This window comes from Megascapheus bottae, chromosome 6 (genome assembly GCF_031878675.1).
Source record: "Megascapheus bottae isolate mThoBot1 chromosome 6, mThoBot2.hap1, whole genome shotgun sequence".
NCBI lineage: Eukaryota > Metazoa > Chordata > Mammalia > Rodentia > Geomyidae > Megascapheus > Megascapheus bottae.
The window spans coordinates 44,932,341-44,952,355 of NC_143514.1; the positions used below are offsets into that span (position 1 = coordinate 44,932,341).

A 20,015-nucleotide genomic window follows, 5' to 3' on the forward strand; every position below is an offset into this window, starting at 1 on the left:
CTCAATGATTCTAGCCCAAGGCTTTCTTACTTGACCTCTGCTTGCCAGTAGAAATAATGCAGTCCTTTGATCAACCAGTGAACATGAGAGCAGGCCTCCTGGGTATTTAGACATGCTAACAAGGGGAAGCACAGAAGAGAGGGCAATTAGCAAACTAATGAATCATCCTCTGTTGCACAAATAAGCTAATTGAATTTATTTAGGGAGACGCAGAAGAGTGGTCTTACATCTGTGCTCCAGCTATACAATCTTAGGCCAAAGTTACTTATAGGCTTGAAGTTGTGGCTTTTCTACCAGTAAAGAGGGCTCCTACACTGTAAGACCTACCTTAGCAATTTTTTTAATGAAGAATAGATGATGTACATACAATAAATAGGTAAACTATAAGGAAATATTCTGTGATGTGGGCATGATCATACCTGAATAAGCATTCATAAATAAGACATCTTTCAAGTTTGCAGTAAAATCATACAGTAGAGAGGCAGGCTTGCTCTAGATTTTAGTGAGAGGACACTTTAAGGCTTAAGCATGCCTTAAGCAAATAATAATTAAGCCTTTTGGTACATTTATATTAAGAGTAATGTGATCTTCTATACATAATAGATATTGATCACAAAATCAATGAGGTAGTGCTAAAGTTGAGAAGTCTAGATATATTGCAGAAGTCTTTCCTTTTACTTAAATTATTTTAGCATTACCAATGTAGTAAAATTGTCCAATATTCAGAAACCTTGGGGGAAAAATCCTTTAAAAATGTACATTTTAAGCTTTCCCTCTGGAAATCATAAAAGAAAAAAAAGCTTTTTATATTCAAGATTCCTTCCTAAATTACTGTCAATAGCAGTTAAGTATACTAATGGAGACATGAGAGAGCACAAAGATTTTTCTGTAATTCATCTGTAGTTCCAGCTTAAGTATAATTATATTACATAGCTCTGCAAGTCATTAATTTCTTATTTAGTGATAATGTCCTTCATTTTAAATTCTTTAATGGCAATCATTTGCTAAGTATGCTGTGAATTCACAAAGTAGTCATGCTGAAGCCCAGTGAACAATGTGTGTTTCTGGACCATTAGGTAATTGGTTTCCCATAAAAAAAATGGTACAGAAAATGATCAATGTTAACAGTGAAAATCTGCAAAATGTTTCTAAACTTGAGCAACAAAACCCATATGAAGTTGTGTAGTTATTAATGTATGTGCACACTAAAGATCTAACAGTTATTAGACAAGACACATATTTTTTATCTCAGTGAGTGGAATATATATAAGAAATTTGGAACATTAATATGTACTAAAGATTGACTTAAAATGATGTATCTTTGAAATATTTGCTGAGTAGTGTCCTATTTGTGTTTTTTCAGTTACTGAATATCCATTATGTGCCAAGAACTGCTTAGGTGCTGAAAACACAGGGCTTCCAAGTCTGGGTTCTCCAAGGGTACACAGGCCAGTGGCCAAGGAATGGATAAGAAAAGTGGAATGATCTGACTATTCTGAATCCTGTGAGAAAGAGCAGATCCCTCTTAATCTGTAAAAACTAAGTGTTATAGTTGATGTTTAGAGATGTCTTGATATTTTTCACTAGTTCCTTACAGATATAAATTACTCAATTTGACAGATAAGACACAACTATGGTCAGAAGAGAAAGACCATTGCTCAGGCTGGGACATGTCTTCTAAAAGCTTCCTTTGGACTCCAGTAGACTCTGACGGTGAGTCATGTGGATTACAGTACCTCTTTAGTATGTCACTATTCTGCCATCCTTATAGTATTTTCCCCCATCTCCTTGCTGAGCTTTTGTTCTTTGTCCCTTTTGAAAGTCATAATTTTTTTCTTCACATAAGACAAGTGCTTTTGGTCAAATTTGAAACCTGTAGTGTGTCCCTTTGTAAAGTGATTGGCTAATGTAAGACTGGGCTGACTTCAATTTAAAAGAAAAGCTTACAGTAGGCAACAGAAAAGAAAAATAATCTCACAAACCATCTTGGCCATACTACAATTTTTATTCATGAAATATACTTTATGCATGTGCATTAGGGAAAGCTTTCTTTCCCATTCAAGGACATGAATATTGGAGCCATGATGTTTGTTTTCCAGTTATACATTGTTATAGAAATCTATTTAGACATTTACAGTTTTCCTAAAACAGTAGTTGTGATAAACATTGATTTTTTCAGGGATTAACATGGCTGAAAAACCCTGTGGAAACAACACTAGAAAACCTACTGTTGTCTGCCAGGAATTGTGAAAAGGACTTTTTATACAGCTCTCATGGTAAGGGTTAAGTAATCTTACCATGACCTAAGGAGGCAGTAACTGAATGATCCCAATTTCAGAGGTGGTGAGTGAGGTTTACAGTGCAACTGACCTGCCCCAGGTCTTTCTACCAAGTTGTTCCTTTTCTTGACAGGTAAAGGTAATTCTAGTGTGCCATGTTCTTCACCTCCTTTATATGCCTTTTCCTTTCTCTATAAAGCAATGAGACCTCAAGGTCAGGATCAGTTTGGCTATGAGTTGCTTGTGAGGGAGTCCAATTTTAGGTATTAGCCAGAGCAGGAGCACTGTAACTAAAAAGCAGGTGGTGGGGAAGGATGGCTTTCTAGTTTGCACAACTAGACAACACTTAAACTTTTGTACCAAAACAGATGTGGGTTTGAATCCATTACCAGCTGGGTGCCTCTGAGCCAGATTTTTTTTTTTTTTTTTGGTGGTGGTTGTTGTTTTAGTTTTTCTGAACTTCAGCTTTCTCAACAACATTTCGAAGTTAATGTTGCTACCTCATAGTTCTCTAGTTAAGACTGGAAAAACACAGGAAGAGAGGACATATAGTTGCTAATTATTCATTTTTCTGCCTCTGACCGTCGTAACTACACAGCACTATAGCATTCACTAGTGCTTTGTGTGAACTGGCTCTGGCTTGCCCAAGTTTTTGAGTCAGAATTCATCAGCTTTAAAGAAGCTGAATCGTGTTTGATTTTCACCCTAATATCTTGTCTAGATCCTGCTTTACCCACCCTCTTAGCTAGGGTGCTACCCTGCTCCCTCTCATCCCAAGCTCATTTCCTGGCTAAGGTCTACTTGCTGTGAATGGACAGGGCTTCTCTTAATATTAGGCCTGTTGGGGCATAAACCCACATTCACTGTCACCTTGGGCTGTGCTTAAGATTTCTATAGACTTGGCCTCTGAAGAATACTACTATAGCGTTGGACTTCTTAATTGAGCATGGCCCTCCTACTTGGTCTGCTGCTAGTGTTAACATTCTGAATATCTTGTAGGGACCAGTCCCTAGAACAGGCAAGCATGGCCCAAGCAATCAAGTTAAGCATTTTACACGTGTTATCTCATTATATTCTCATTAAAATCCTGTAAGGCAGCTAATGTTAATATATCCATTTAAAACCAAAGAGATACTTAGTGATATGGTTGAAATGGTAGGACACTTGGTTAGCCAACATGAGGCTCTGATTTTGATTCCCAGTACAATTAAGATAAGCAAAATAAAATAAATAAGCAAAACAAGAGGAAATTAAGGCTTGCAAAAGTTAAGGACATTCCTCTAAGTCATAGAATTTTTCAGAAAGAGATAAATCCAGGACAAGGATCCCAAGTCAGTCATCATATTATATCATAGCAATTACATGTTATGTATATATCATATATACATGTATACATGTGCACATATACACATATACATATATATCCTATTTTAGTGATTTTCATGCCACCTGCCAACTTGTTTGCCTCTTTTTCTGACTGCTGTGCTCTGAGCAGCAAGTCCTTTCTTTTTTTTCTGTAGCCTCTCACTATGGATTGACTTACCTGTTTCCATTTCATTAGACTGGGAACACTCTGAGGACGGGAATCATATTTCTTTTATTTTTTTGTCAGTCCTGTGGCTTGAACTCAGGGCCTGAGAACTGTTCTTGGGCTTTCTCATGGCTAGAGCTCTACCACTAGAGCCCCAGCACTACTTCTGGCTTTTTCTATGTATGAGGTATCAAGGAGTTGAATCCTAGTCTTTGTACATGCTAGGCAAGCCCTCTACCACTAGGCCAAACTCCCAGCCCATGGGGATCATATTTTATTTGTTGCTCTACAACTGTGCATAGCATAATTTCTGACACAGTAAATACTCTGAAGGATGTTTGTTGACTGTGCTGTCCTGGCTTTTTTCTATTCTATCTGCTGACTTGTATGGCTGACCTCTGAACATCCTCTGCCCAAATTCATCTGAGCTCAGACAGCTCTAGAAGTAGTATCAGCAAGTGGTAGGTGAATTTGTGTGTGTGTATATATGTGTGTGTGTGTGTGTGTGTGTGTGTGTGTGTGTGTGTGTGTGTGTGTGTGTGTCTGCATGCTCATGTGTGGTATGATATTAAATAAAGACATTATAGTTCTCCAAGTACTTGTCTACCTCAAAAGCTTTTAAGTGATCACATTTCTTTTGTTTCCTTTAATCTAGAAACTTCCTAAGGCTTTTCTCAGTTTTTATGACATGAACATTTTTGAATAGTCTATTAAAAAACAAAACAAAACAGAATGTGACCCATTTGGGGTTTTTCTGATGTTTCCTCATGGTTAGATTTGAGTTATGCATTCTCTCTTTCTCAGGCTGTCACATCTGGAGATACATGTTGTCTGTTCAGCCATCTGAAATTAATTTTGGTCATCCAATCAAGATGTCCCATTTCTTCCCTATGTAGTTAACATTCTTTTTCCTCTTGTAACTAATAAACAATCTGTGAAGAAACTTTTTAAGACCATGCATATATCCTGTTACTCATCAAAATCTTCTCCTGGATCCATCAATGATTCCTGCCTTTAATAGGATGATTGCAAAATGATGATTCTGCAATTAAATGTAACATCTGACCCTAGAATATATCCTGTACAAGCAGGGGAAGTGCCACAAAGGAAGCATGATATAGTTGAGTTCTGATGGTTCAAGCTTGTAATTCTAGTTACTCAGGAGGCTGAGATTTAAGGATCATGGTTTGAAGCCAGCCCAGACAGGACGTCCAGAGACTTATCTCTAATTAACCACCAACAAAACAGAAATCTGGCTCTGGCTTAAATGGTAGAGCTTCAGCCTTGAGCAAACAAAAACTAAAGGAAAGTGCCCAGATCTTGAGTCCAAGTCTCAGTACTAGTACAAAACACTGAAACAAGTGATAAGAACCTTATATACACTGCATATTAGCTATCCTATCTAAAGCTGTCTTTCATTGAGTGCTAATATAGAATCAGCTAACAAATGCAAGTTCCTCTGGCTCTGATGACAACCAAGATCTACTCTTCTATGAAATGCTGTGACCTCATGTGAAAGTCTTGGCAACATACTGGTACCTGCCAAGATTCTGAATATGCCTACCTTCCAATTGCAAATTTAAATACCTATAGGGAAAAAAACACAAAAAATAATACTGGTATTTCAAAAAAGAAGAATATCTTTGGTTGGGCATATATATATATATATATATATATATATATATATACTTTTATTAGGAGATAATATAGAAGTGATGAAACAATACCTTCTGAATCAAGAATATAAAAGAGAAGGACAGAAGCCCCTAAGACAGTGACACAGACCCTTCTGGCCTGTGAACCGGCAAACCCTGTTCAGTCTCCATTCATGATTGCTGAATACTCCTTTTGATGTTCAACTAGCTTCAAGAATACTTGATATTTCTTGTCATAATATCTGTGGGAGAAAAATGCAAATGTTAAACAATCTCAAGATATACTGTCATGTGCCTTTCTTTTTGATTTAGAAGAGTATGAATGAATTTGTCATGTTTTAAAGCAGATACAACCCAGGTGTTGGAAACCAATGGAACCCTAAATAGTGGAATGATGAGTTTCAAACTTGTTACCTGTCAATTGGGTGAAGTTCTATTTTCTCCATTTTTTGAGATAAGGACATTTTCTCAGGAAACCAATCCAAAGGCTTGTAAAGGTTAACACTAGCAGGATGGGAAGTGAGGCTCAGATCATGTGACTTCACAGTCTCCACCACATAGGCCCCTTCATCTACCCAGATTCAATACACAGTACCAACATGACTAGTCACAGGTCAAAAGCCTAGTCTAAATGCTGGTAGTGTGTCTCAGCAGTAGAGTGACTATGTAGCAAGCTTTGGGCCCTGTGTTTAAAACCCAGGCATGGCCAACACTCCTCCACAAAATAACCCTAAGACACACAGTATGACCAGGGACCAGAACGAACACCTTAATCCCTCCTGGAGATTCCATAAATGGATGTCCTGAGAAGACTGCTTTGAGTAAAACTTCAATAGAAATATAACTAAAGCCTTTCATGCAGCCTGACTAGCCTTCCAAGTATCTAGTAGTGGACTTTGCTCTGTGTTCTCAGGTGAGATCTGTTAGAACTGACACTGATCCTAAACCATGTGGCATAGTAGCTATCTGGAGCTGAAGAGGGTAACAGCAGCCTGAATCACTTATACAATAAACTTTGTCCTTATGCCTCTTGGTTGGGGGAGCTCACTTGGGGAGAGGATAGATGAAAGCAATTCAATATGTCTTGATATATTCTGCAGTATTCTGAAGACGAGTGCTCTAATGAAGGAGTATCTGTAAGCTGTAAACTAGAGGAGAGAAGGTGGAAGAGAAACTTTGTATAGACACAGAAACATGGACTTTCCATATGCTTCTACCTGCAGCTTTAGATACTGTAGGAGTTGTGACTGGCTAAACACACAGCTAAGATGAGGACTCTGAGGCCAGGATTTGAATTTCAACATGGTCCCATGACCGTGGGACACATTACCTGATGAATTTGTGCCTGTGTCCTCATCTAGAAATGAGGACAACTATAGGAATATGTCAATAGAGCTGTATGTGAAGTACTTCACATAATACACAAAAATACTTAGAACAATGCCTGTTGTATGAGAAATGATGTTTTACCTTATAAATAACTAATAGTTTAGTAATATCATCAGTCTAGGAATATGAAGGTATTGCTGGCGAACTCAGTCAATTTATTAGTCATAGAATGACTTTGAGACAAGGATCTGCTTCTAATCATACTCCAGGACAAGCTAAGGTTCTTAAGCCATTCTTTCACAGTAAGATGAGGAGCCTCGAAATTGCTAGAAAGGGGCTAAGATGTTTTCAAGTGCTTGGAGATTTCTGATTTTACTAACAAAAACTTTATAGCAACTTTGTTCGTAAACCATGTAGCAGAATAGCTAGCTATTACGATTTAATGACTGCAGTTCAGTAAGCAAATTTTTAGGTAGATCCCGTTTTATCCTTATGTCTAGACCAGCTATATATGTGGCTCTAGAATAGTCACTTAAAATATATCCTTAAAAATGTTACTCCTTTTCCCCTTTAATTCTTTCCTTCGCTCTTTTCCTCCTTCCTTCCCCTTTCCTTCCCTTCCTTCCACTTTCTCTTCCTTTCCTTCCCTTTCTCTCCTCTTCCCCTTCCCCTCCCCCTCCTATCCTTCCCTTCTTGTCCCTTTGCTTCCTTCTCCCCTCAACTGCTTTCCTTTTTGTGCACTTGGGGATACCAAGTTCCTCACACATGCCAGGGAAGGGCTGTCCTACTAAACTACACCCTGTTGTTTGGGTTTTCTGTTGTTACATACATTTTAAGAGTTCTTTATATTTTCTGGACATCAATCTCTTATTAGATATACAGATGGCAAAATATTTTCTCCTGTGGGTTGACTTTGGACAAAAAATTTTATGTTTTTTAAAGTGACTATTGTAGAGCTACATATACAGCTGGCCTGGACATTAGGATAAAATTTGGGATCCATTCTCTGAAAGATTTGTTTACCGAACTAAAGTCATTAAATTAGGCTCTATATAAAAGAAAGCCTAAGTCCCTTGACCATTTCCTTCCCATTTCTGTCTAACTCAGTCACTTGCTTCTGGTGGCAGAGACTTAAGAAAATGATCCACAGTTAATATAACTTGAAATCATGAGATGTAAGAGGAAACTGGCTCCTGTTTCCTACTTGTAATACTGGGAGCTGCCTGCAGATGGTGGTACAGCACTGGCGGTGCCTCACGAGGCCAGATTCTTTCAAAAAGAAACACACCTGCATCACCAAAAAGAACTGAAAAGCGTCCTTCCCTCAAAAATCTCAAGAAGATTAGGACAACTGATTTATAATTTTAAAATAGTGTGTGTGTGTGTCCAACTTCAAGGGAGAAGTAAAGAAATAAGGAGTGTCCATGGCTTCCACCACACCCTGAAGTCAGGGGTCTCCATGTTCCTGGCTTGACTAAGTTTGCTCTTCCTAGCTCGACATTGGGTTGGGGTATATTCAGGAGTTAACAGCCAGAGTTCATTTGGAAATAAATAATTGGAAAGGGAATTGCTTTGTGTGTGGGGGGAGGGTGGGTCATGGGGCTTGAACTCTGGGCCTGGGCACTGTCCCTGAGCTTCTTCAGCTCAAGGCTACCACCCTACTGCTGGGCCTGGGCATTGTCCCTGAGCTCTTCAGCTCAAGGCTACTGCCCTACCGCTTGAGCCACAGCTCCATCTCTTGTTTTCTAGTGGTTAATTGGAAATAAGTTTCACATTCTTTAGTGCCTGGGCTGGCTTTGAACCTTGATCCTCAAATCTTAGCCTCCTGAGTAGCTAGGAATACAGATGTGAGCCATTGTGCCTGGCTTCCTTCTAGAGTTTTGACTTTTACTTTTAGACCTTTCAAATCTTGCTAAAAAAATCTAAAATTTGAGTAGGTCTCATCACTGCATAAAATCCAGTGTCTCCATTCTGCCAGCAGGAGGATCTTCAGCCTATAGTAGGGCCTCCAAGCAATACATGAACAGTCCTCCTCTTCCCATTCTGCTTCTTGCTGTCCCACATCTCACACTTTCTATGTTTACATTTCATAATATTTGTAGTGCCCTCAAATACGATGCTGCTTAGGCTTTCATAACTTTGAAAGCTATTCCCTCTTCCAAGGAGGTTCTTCCTTGGTTGTACTGTTTAGCAATTTATTTTAAGCATTTAATGTCAGCTGAGATTTAGCCTCCTCCCCAAACCTTTCCCTCACTTCGATAGGGCCACAGACCTTTCTTTCTTCTTTAGTTTACTTCATTACCTGATAAATACTGTGAGGGCAGACTTTATTCCTCTGTTATGAAATAACATATATATGCATAAATCTGGTAACATCTTATGCTCCTCTACATCCTGCCATGATCTTGGCACCATGTTTTATAGCAGGCTGTCAGTATTGGGAGCTCAATAACAGGGCTCAAAGAACCAGAAGTATTTTGTTGAATTGGGACTATAACATGGCTCAAGGTTATTTTGGAAATCTCAACAATAAGTGGCACATATGGCAAGAGAATGGACAGGTCCTGTGGTTTAACATCTAAAACATGCTCACTTTCTCTGAGACTGAAGAGAAACAATCTTGTTCCCATGATCTAGGGGGATGAACACAGGCGTGAGTTCCTGAGCCTGCAGATGAACCAAACCCTGGCCCCAGGCAGCTTGAACTCTCAGGTAAATAAAACTTATCTCACTGGGAATTTGTTCTTTCAACTATTAAGTGAAAGGACTGGATGGATTAGTTGACTTTAAAAATGTATTCCCAATATATAGTTGTGTGTGTGTGTGTGTGTGTGTGTGTGTGTGTGTGTGTGTGTGTGTGTGTATGTGTGTTACTTAGTCTTATGCTCATAAAAGTATAAACTTACTTTTTATCCTCATGTCTCGGGAACACAACTTTCCCAACTTTGCTCATTCCTGCCATTGCCTCCTGTTAAATGGAAAACAGCACAGAGAGTTGAATTGGGAAGCTAAAAGGGAAGGGAGTCTGCAGCAGGCGGGAGCATTCCAATTAGAATTCAATTTCCCTCTACCATATTCAGTCAATTCATGGTTTTCTTTTCCTCCAACTACTTTTTCTCTGAAGGTAAAAGTAAAAGCCAGTGAACAGTTGTAACGATTATGCTTGTGACCATCAGGGGTTTAAGGCATAGCTGTGCATTGAGATCTCCAGGGCCTACACAATCCAGAATGCAAAACACTCAGAGGCTGCCTCCAGGGTTCCCAAGGAGGCTTCCTCATTACTTAGACATAAAGGCTGGAATTCATTGGGAATTCAGTCACAGGGTCTACTGTCTACCTGCCCACAGATAATACCTGAATGAACGTCAAACCAGAGGTCTAGAATAAAGTCCTTCAGGCCTGCTCTTTCCCCAGCAGTTTCTGAATGTGTGAGATCTATAGAGTGAACTCCAGAATGTTACTTCAGGAAATTCTTATTTTTACCTGGGGACACTTAGGCAAGTGATTCTTTATGGCATCTGGAAGGAAGCCATATAAAGTGGTGTCCACCATAGATTCTGACAACTCTAAACTCTACTATTTGAATGGAAGGGTTCAGTTTCCTTGGAAATCTCCCAAGGCTATTAAGGCCACAAGAAAGTTAGGGGATTGGAGTGAAATAAAAATCTGGAGTCCAGTAGACCTTATTGGGGAATACCACAAGCAATTGTATGACCAAAACACCACAGAACAGACCTTGCTTTAGAAATAGCTATTGAACTCTTGTCCAGAATATAGGTTTTTTTTGGTTTTTTTTGCTAGTCCTGGGGCTTGAACTTAGGGCCTGGACATTGCCCTTGAGCTTTCTCAAGGCTAGCACACTATCACTTGAGCCATAGTACTGCTTCTGGCTTTTTCTGTACATGTGGTACTGCTAGGCAAGCACTCTACCACTATGATACACCCCTGACCCAGAATGTAGACAGTCCTGAGTCACGTATACAACTTCCTAATCCAAAAATTTACCAGTTGTATTCTATGTACCCGATACTGGCTAGGGATAAAGATTTGCATATGATTTACTCTTGGTCCTGGAGATACTCAGATATTAGCAAGAAAGGGGAAAAATGAAACATCTGATTACCAGATGAAATTTAAGAGCTCCTGGATATTTTCAAAATATTAGAGTGTCTTTCTAATCATCTCTGCTACCTTCCTGTGATGATTAGTTGATTTGCGTACCACTGATTACCTTTGGACATGTCACATATTCCTTGGTTTCTGAGTTCATTATCTGTCCTCTCCATCACTTGTCCCTATGTTACACCAGGGCAGGGACTTGGTCTGCTAAATCTCAGCACCTAGAACATTGATAAAATGTGCTGTCCCTTTCATGCACTGAACCTTGCTCTTAATACACAAGGACTACTGTAAGGCATGGAGCTTCAATCAAGGAGCTCGAGGCAGAATGCAACAGACATTTGCTGTGACCAAAAGCAAGAATGCCAAGTACTGTGTTAGAAGTAAATAAACCTCTGTTCCATGATCACTTAAGGCTAGGAAATCTGATATGTGACTCTTCCCCAATGATTCTGCACAAATTACCTGTTTGCCTAACCTTTCATGATCAGAAAGGCTGAGAAAGTGTTCATGGAGAGATCAGAGATGCTAGACTACCATATACGCTGAGATCAGGAAAAGGCAGCCTGAAGTAGAGATACATTTTCAAGGGATGAAAAACGATCAACCAGGAAACCAGAGAGGAAAGACAACATTTAGGAAGGGCTACCTGAAGGAGCAGACAGACAAACACATCTTATTAAAGTTGTTTCTGCTCCATGTTTCCACTCTTCTGCTTATTCCACAATGTGTCAGGACCTTGTCACAGACTGAGTTCAGATCTACTTAAAAGCAAGCCCAATGTCCTGCTGAGATGGGCTCAGAAATCCCTATCACCAAGTTTCCCACTATTTTCATTTGTCCTTGCCTTGTCCTCTGCTGTGCTTTTGGGAGAACCTTGCCCTATCATGACCCTTGAGTCCTGACCGGGTCTGGGAGGAGGCTCTTCTGGTTGTGCCTAGGCTCACACTTGAGATAACATTCCAGGATTGCCTCCGTGGGTGGGATTTAGGAAACTTGTATTGTAAAAGGTACTTTATAAATGTTATTGCCTTCCCACAGCAACAGATGTGAAGATAAATGGCAGACATCAGGGAATTCTCTCTTTCTTCCTTCATAGTACCTCTGCTAGCTTTAAAAATAAATTGCTTTTAAATTAAAAGTATTAATAAATACTCATCATAGAAATTGCAAGGGCTTCAAAAGGTGCTATTTTGTTTCTGAAAAAATAATGTATTCAACTTAGGTCAGGTACCCATGCCACTGAGAAATGTTCCTCTTCTCCTGATTCATTCTTGTTGCCTTTCCTATATAACCTCCCCTCTACCCCGCCCCGCCAACCCTGCAAACCACCACCAGGACTGAGTTATTTGCTCCCCCAGAAACTTATCCTTCTGTCTCCCAGAGCATTTATGACATGGCGCCATGCTTTTTTGTTAACACATCAGTCTCCCCAAGTAGACTGTGAGCTCCTTCAGGCAGGAATGGTTATAATTATTTTCACTGCCAAACTCAGCATCTGGCATATCATATGCACTCAGGGAATGTCGATGGAGTGAATGAACTTGAGGATAGATAATACACGTGACAGAATGTTAAAATGGAATGTTTTGGCTGAGACCTAAAGATGACAGATGTAAGATACCAGAGTGAGTTGGAAAGAGACCACCTTGAAGAGTTTGTAAAAAGGGTGTTGGAGAACCCAGGACATCAACTCTTAAATCTTTCATCTGCATGGAAGATTAGACAAAGAAATGAATTCTTAAGAAAGCTGTTGTTTTACTGTGCACCACCCCTCTTTCCATAGTTATAAAGAGAGTCTCACCCTTCAAAAGTCAACACAGTAGGAACTCATTGAGACCAACAGAGAACTGGGTGCCTGACTCTCAGTGTGTGTCATACAATGGACAACTTTTGCCAGGAAGGGATTCCTTTTGCCAGGAAGGGATGGGTGGGCTGGCAGCATCTTCAGTATAGAAATGATGAGAACTTGCAATGGGCTCAACAAGCACTGCCAGGGTTTACAGGTTCCCAGACATAGCTATTTCCCACAGCTAAGGTGGCCCATGTGGGAGAGGCTACAGTGAATAGTCTTAAATCTTCTTCAGTACGCCTAACGGTGCTAGAGAGCAGGAGATGAATTACCGGGTTTCTTGTTCCTTTCCTTTGTCTTTTGGTGGTACTGTGATTTGAATGAAAGGCCTCGCAATTGACACATAGGAGCTCTACCTCTTGAGCCATGTGTCAAGCAGGAACCACACTATCTGTTTAAGGAATTAGGAAAAAAAACAAGCCGGCTGTTAGAATAGAGATGCTGGAACAAGAATGAAGATACTGTAGTGAGAGGTGTTCAGAGGTGGAATGTCTCTCAAGGAACCTATGATGGAGCCAAGAACTAGTTGTCCATGCCTATTAGGCTACAACAGTATAAAGTCCATTTAGGAAAATGTTGATCAGGTAAGAACTTTGCTTTATTTTTTTCCCATATATTTTTTATTGTAATTAATAGAAGGGTTACATGATATTTGCCAGATAGATGGTGCATTAATTCCCATACATTGATACCCTTTCACATGTCTTGGTCCCCATTTCCCTCCCCCCCACCCCCACCCCTCATCTTGTTTTCCCCCGTTCCCTATCCAATTTCAAATAACCAAATACAAATATATCTGATATATCAGGTAACAAAGTGAGATACTGTAAAAATATAAGATAACCAAGGGACAGCAAAAGAGATGAGAGATAACATAGTACCTTAAGAACAACAATCATTCATTATATGGCTTATGTTTCTATATCCTAGAGATCCTTTCATTTAGCGTCCCACTATATGGCCTTTTGTATCAAGGTTTTGCTCTATTGCAAATCTCTGCTAGGAGAGAAGAACTTTGCTTTAACTTACTATTCCTTATGGATTCCAATCTTCACAGAGAATAAGAATAAAGCTAATGTGTTGGAGAGGACATGAGTAGGGAAAAGTAAAAAATCTGATGATAGTAACGTAATCCACTTTTTATATTGACCTTGATATTTGAGTTTCTCTGAATTTTACCTAAGTCTCATAAAACTTGTGTCATCTAGATCTATATACTTATCTAAGAAATGAAGGCAATAATCATGATTTTTAAACCAGGGTAGGAAGCACAAATAGGAAGTAAAACGTATAGCTATTCTCCAATTCTGTCTTGAAAATTGTGTGAACTAAAGCTGAATGAGGTAGTGCAGGCTTGTGGTCCTAATTATTTGGGAGATTGAGACTGGACAATCCCGTTAGTCAGGCAGGCCGGGAGTTTGAGAATAGTCTGGGTGATATAACAAGAATCCCATCTCAGAAAAATAGATAAGACTCGAAAAAAAATGTGCAAATTATTCTATGCATTTTTTGTTTTATACCACTTGCTAAACACAAATTACACATGTATAATCAAGATCAGATGAAACTAAAGTGTTAACAATTTCAACACTGACAATTTTTATTGCCAACATTTGTGTCTTATTTCTACAATATTAAAATATTCACTAAGTAATTATAAGCAAAAAATAGATGGTCTTCTATTTTTAAAAAATGATGCTTATAGCTGAGTGCCAGTGGCTTATGCCTGTAATCCGAACTACTCAAGAGGCTGGGATCTGAGGATTCCAGATAAAAGCCAGCCAAAGTGGAAAAGTCTGTGAGACTACTATCTCTAAGTAGCTACCAAAAAGCTGAAAGTGGATCTGTGGTTCAAGTCATAGAGTGCTAACCTTGAGCAATAAAAGCTCAGGGACAGTGCCCTGGCCAGGAGTTCAAGCCTCAGGACTAGCATACAAAAAAAAAATAATGCTTACATGGGCAGTCAGAATGAGTCCGACTCACCTTTGTACCTCTTGGAAGGGAGGAATCATTATAAGTACCTGTCACAATACGGAGAACGCTCAGAGAATCAGTGCTGTCATCACAATCAGCCCTGCTGAGTTTCCCAGTTTCTCCAAATAATTAACGCAAAACTGAAACCTCATGAACTCGCTGGCTGCAGTAAATCTGGAAATCACCACAGCATAACAATATGAATTTATTGTGGAAATGCTGACACATGCTAAATATAGTCACCCCCACAATATATTTCTGTTCAAAAGGGTTTATTTGAAGTTGGACTCCAAATTCATCCTTTCTGTCAGCAGTCAGGGGCCGGAGGATCTTAATTTGCAGCACGATACTCTCTTTGTTTGAGAGTCTAGACAGTACAATGAATAGAGTGACTTTTATTTTTGCTTCTTGCCCACACAATGAAGGCCTTTTAAAAAACAAAATATTTTGCAAATAGCATTTTAATCACTTCTTTTCTTTCTCTCTCTCAAGCACAGCTATAAATAAACCATGAAAGTTCACATTTGATTGTCATTTCTGAAAGTAAGTGAAAGGCTTCTGTAGGGAAAAAATGGGGGCCCTGTGGCTGACCATAAAGGACCTCATTCATGAGGTTGACCCTTCCCTGGCATGTCAAGGTCCAGATACGAGTCAGCACACTCTACTCACCCCTTCTCTGCAGGCAGTACTGGCAATCACCAGGCCACTGTGTTGGCAGGGGAAACACCCAACTCTCGTGTGTTACGGCCTGGCTAGGGAGCTACTAAAGACCTTCAGATGACAATGGGGTGATTTACCAAGGCAAGAGGGCCCTTTAGCATCTCTGGAGAAGATTTCATCATGAATTCTCCAACATATTGATGCTGGCAATTTGGGGAAATGTGATACTTTCTCCTCTACGTTAGGAGCCCAAAGGGTTCCTAGATTTAGACTGCAAAGTCTGATAATGTCTAGAGTCACAATCTGTAGGATAGAGTATGTGGTGGGGAGCCAGCTATGCATAGAGTCCCATGAGGCAGGAAGCTATCTGTGGTGTCTGCGGGTGCTTGATTAATGTCTGGAAGTTACTGAATGAAAAGGTAGTACCTTTCATTACAGAGACAATATAAGATCACCAAAACTGGTGTTTGCTGAAGGGCATATCCACACTCCCAGAAAGCATTTGGAATGACCTATTAAGCTTCTGAAATACCATTTATATAATTCTTTAAAGAAACTAAGTTTTACCACCATTATCTACATAGATTGGCAGTAGAGCCACCAGTACAGACACACATCAGACAGTAATGACAGTTCTTGAGGTAAAGGGAGGCTCTTCAATACCAAGGGGGAAACTGCAGGGTGCTTGCATACATGTTGTTTCTATGAGTTGCTACTTGTAACTCTACTAAGCTAGAGTTACAAGTAGCACATAATTCAATTTAAACTAATTCTCACAAAATGGATGAGAGAGTGAAAAAGATTCACTCAATGGGTTGTAGGTAAAGGTGATAATTCAGACTCAACCACAGAAGGAAACACTACTCTCTTTACATTATAAAGTAAACACAATGAACACCAAGAGTGATAAGAAAAGATCCGGGGTGGGGGGAAACTAAATTTATCAAGAAGTCTAGTTGAGACAGGAGACATATGAAATCATTTAGAAATCATCAAAAATAAGCCAGAAGTGATAATGCAGTACTCAAACCTGTAACTCCAGCAATTGGCATGGGGAGGCAAAAAGATTATGAGCTTGAGGCCAAGCCTGGGCTACAGATTTGGATCCTGTGGACAAACACACTTTAATTACAGAAATATATATATATATATGTATATGCATGTGTATGTGTGTATTTATATAAGTTATGCTTTCACATATTGAGGATATATGCTTAATTTTTTCTTCACCGGTGGGATACATAGTCCAAAAAGACTTTGCAATTATTGTTCGTTACTGCCATTGCCTTGTCAGAAATTCAAGCCACCATTTCCCAGATGCTTACTTTGTGCTAGGTGCTGTGATAATGGCTTTAGGTACGTGACCTTTTCAACCCTAGAAGTGCCTTTAGTGATCCTGACAGAATTATCTACCCCGGTTTGATGAATGATAAAGTGAACAGAGAAAGAGCGTTAGTAATTTGTTCGAAGTCATTAGGCCAATTTGTAGGAGAACTAAATTTAAGTCTGTTCTAAGCCCAGACCATTCCTCCGCTATGTATTCAGACACAATGCTATCACATGCCTTACACTGTTCTCTGATTTCCCTAGGCTGAAGTTCATATCCCAGCTCTACTTATTGGCTGTGTGATGCTTTGAGTGTGTGTGTGTGTGTGTGTGTGTGTGTGTGTGTGTGTGTGACATGTATTAACCTGGGATACTACCTTTTTTCATAGATGCTGACACACAACTCTGAAGTGCATGAATCTGCCTTCTTAAGGAACTCTGACTCATTTTACTGGAACAAAAAGTTCATGTGCTAATGTGTGGGCCAAGGCACATGACCTCCATAGAAAAACAGAAAATAAGCAATGTGATTTCCATCCTACAAGCATTAAGAAGTGACTAATTTTTTTTATTTTACTTTGTTATTTTGGTTTTTCTCTTTGACACAATCATCTTTCAAGCTGCACCTGGTATTCTGTGAAGCTCTCTATGCAATGGAAACAACAATGTGAATGAAAATGTAGGAAGAGATGAGAGAAAGCGATGGGAGAGGACATCATTATTAATCATATGAAGACTGGCACTTGGTTCTTATTTTAAATACACCTAGGATTGATTACATGAGAATATACATTTATTAAAATTCATCAAACTCTGCATTTAACATCTGAGTATTCTATTTCAGGTATACTACATCTTAATTTTAACATTAGCAAAAGCATCTGTATCTATTTACATTGTAGTAAACACTATACATGTATACATCTGTTATCTTGCTGACCTGCACACTCCACATGACCAGAGCATATCATTATTTGTTGAATGAATCAGTGAAGGGAGGAAGTTTGATTTTGTTTTTCCTCACACCAACTAATTCTCCAACTCTCCAGACATCAATTTGTGTCCTCAAATTCAGTTCATTTTTGATACTAACTACCCAGAATTAGGGTCAGGCTTCCCACTTTAAGACCTTCATCCCACAGCTGGCCTCCACTTAAGATACTAGCCTCAAGTTCCAGATCATCCTACTTACACACTCCCACTCCCAAATGTTTAGTAATTTCCTCAAATGGGCTCACAGAATTTGGGAAGACAGTTGACTTCCTATTATCAGTCTTGATTAGCCAAATGGAAAGGATACAAAGGACGAGGTATGACAGTGAGAAAAGAATGTAGTGAGCTTTGTGCCTCTCCCTACATGTCACTTGACAGCAACTGAAAGCTGTAAGCTCCCTGAACCACATCATCGAGAGATTCTTGTGGCACAATGGGTTAAATAAATCATTGGTTCATGCTGATGGAATTCAAATATCTCCAGTTCCTCCCCTCTCCTGGACAATCAAAGGAGAAGCTAGAATTTCTGATTCTCCATATAACTTCATCTTTGTGGCTATCATTCCCATTCTGAAATCCATGGGGACTTCCAGCCATCAAATATTTCATTAGCTACATGTAAAAAGACATCTCTCTGGACATTCCATAGGTTTAAGGATCTCTTTGGCTAACTAAAGGTTTTTACAGGTCCAGGAGCCTGGGCAAACACCAAGCAATTTAATACATCATTGAGTCTTTCCCTCTTAAAACTGCAATGGAATCCAAGAACGTGTGTGTGTGTGTGTGGTGGTGGAAGTAATGCATGCACAGTTACCTGCATACTGGTAGTAGGAACTTAAATTTGTTCCAAAAGCAGGCAGCATTCTACTGCTTGAACTATGCTCCCATGTTCTCAGCCTTTCTTTCTCTATTTTTTCCCCCAGTCCAGCCTTGGTACATGATCCTCCTACCTCTACCTCCTGAATAGCTAGGATTACAAGACGGCTTGATTTACTACGTAGGTTCTCATTATTATTATTATTTTTTTTTGGCTTATGCTATCCTCAAACTGTGAACCTCTAATCTGTATCCTGAGCCATTTCTTACCTTTATTAACATTTCTTGCACATAGAAAGCATCATCTGAAATTACACTGTTTTTTGTCCTCCTCCACCCCTGTAGCCCTCATTTCTGCTCCTCCCTCCTGAATCTGAGCACCATGGCAACAGAGTGCTTGGCTTTCTTCTTCACTGATGAATTTCCAACTCTTTTTTTTCTTTTTTGGTCATGGGACTTGAACTCTGGGCCTGGGTGCTGCCCCCGAGCTCTTCAGTTCAAGGCTACCACCCTATCCCTTGAGCAACAGGGTCACTTCTGGTTTTCTGGTGATTAATTGGAGATGAGAGTCTCATGGGCTTTGTAGTGCCCTGGCTGGCTTTGAACCCAGATCCTCAGATCTCAGCCTTTTGAGTAGCTAGGATTACAGGTGTGAGCCACCACACCTAGCTCCAATTTCCAGGGCTAAAGCATTAGTTAAATATTAGATAAAAGTATAGATTTATTGATGTCTATTTTATGCAAGGTACTGTGAATTTAGATTTTACCTCATTTGACCCTTACAATCATTCTTATTTAAATTTAGAATGAAGAAACAAGGTCAGAGAAGTTAAGTGATTTGCCTAAATGGCTAGCTGAGACTCCAAGCTTGCTTAACTCATGAATAGTCTGAGCCTAAATGTTCAAAGGGGTGACATCGATCAACACTCATTGTACTCATAAACGGTTCAATGGAAGCTCCTTTGTACAACTGCATAAAGAATATAAGTGTATCTTTAATTACTTCCTTGAGGAGTTCACTACCACTAGCAGATCCTTAGCTTTAGTCTATGACAAGTTACCTTCTTATGACTTCCTATATTGTTTACTATCAAAGACTTGATCACAGTCATATTACTATATTCATGAAGACAGAAAGGTGGATTCATTGCTGTATAGAAAGACTGTTCATATTACTATTAGAAACAAACAAAATCACTACTGGCCTTTTGAGCCTATTCAAGACCCTTCTACTTCCTGGGATCCACTTGCCTTATCAGAAGAATGAGAAGTTTGGATTAAATGATCTCTGTAGTCTTTACCTGCTCTGCAAAGACTATGGCTCTATGTTAATATGTGTGTGTGTGTGTGTGTGTGTGTGTGTGTGTATTTTGTGTGTCAGGTGGCTTGAACTCAGTCTACTCTTGATCCAAGTCCCACTTCCAGTTTTCTAGAAGTTAATTGGAGATAAGAGTCTCAGATCCTTTTGTACCCAGGCTGGC

The 20,015-nt window shown here is 39.4% G+C and overlaps 1 protein-coding gene across 4 annotated transcripts in view; it reads right to left on the reverse strand.

The window, feature by feature from the left end:
• Nucleotides 1–5,486: 5,486 nt before the first annotated feature.
• Fggy (FGGY carbohydrate kinase domain containing) overlaps nucleotides 5,487–20,015 on the reverse strand; it is a 635,483-nt gene continuing 620,954 nt past the window's right edge. For all 4 annotated transcript variants that reach the window (XM_090333735.1, XM_090333733.1, XM_090333734.1 and 1 more), the window contains 2 exons: nucleotides 9,701–9,762; nucleotides 5,487–5,707 (listed from right to left, as the gene is read on the reverse strand). In XM_090333735.1, the coding sequence (XP_090189861.1) occupies nucleotides 5,626–5,707; nucleotides 9,701–9,762 (144 nt within the window). In that variant the 3' untranslated portion in view covers nucleotides 5,487–5,625. The remainder of the gene's footprint in view (nucleotides 5,708–9,700; nucleotides 9,763–20,015) is intronic.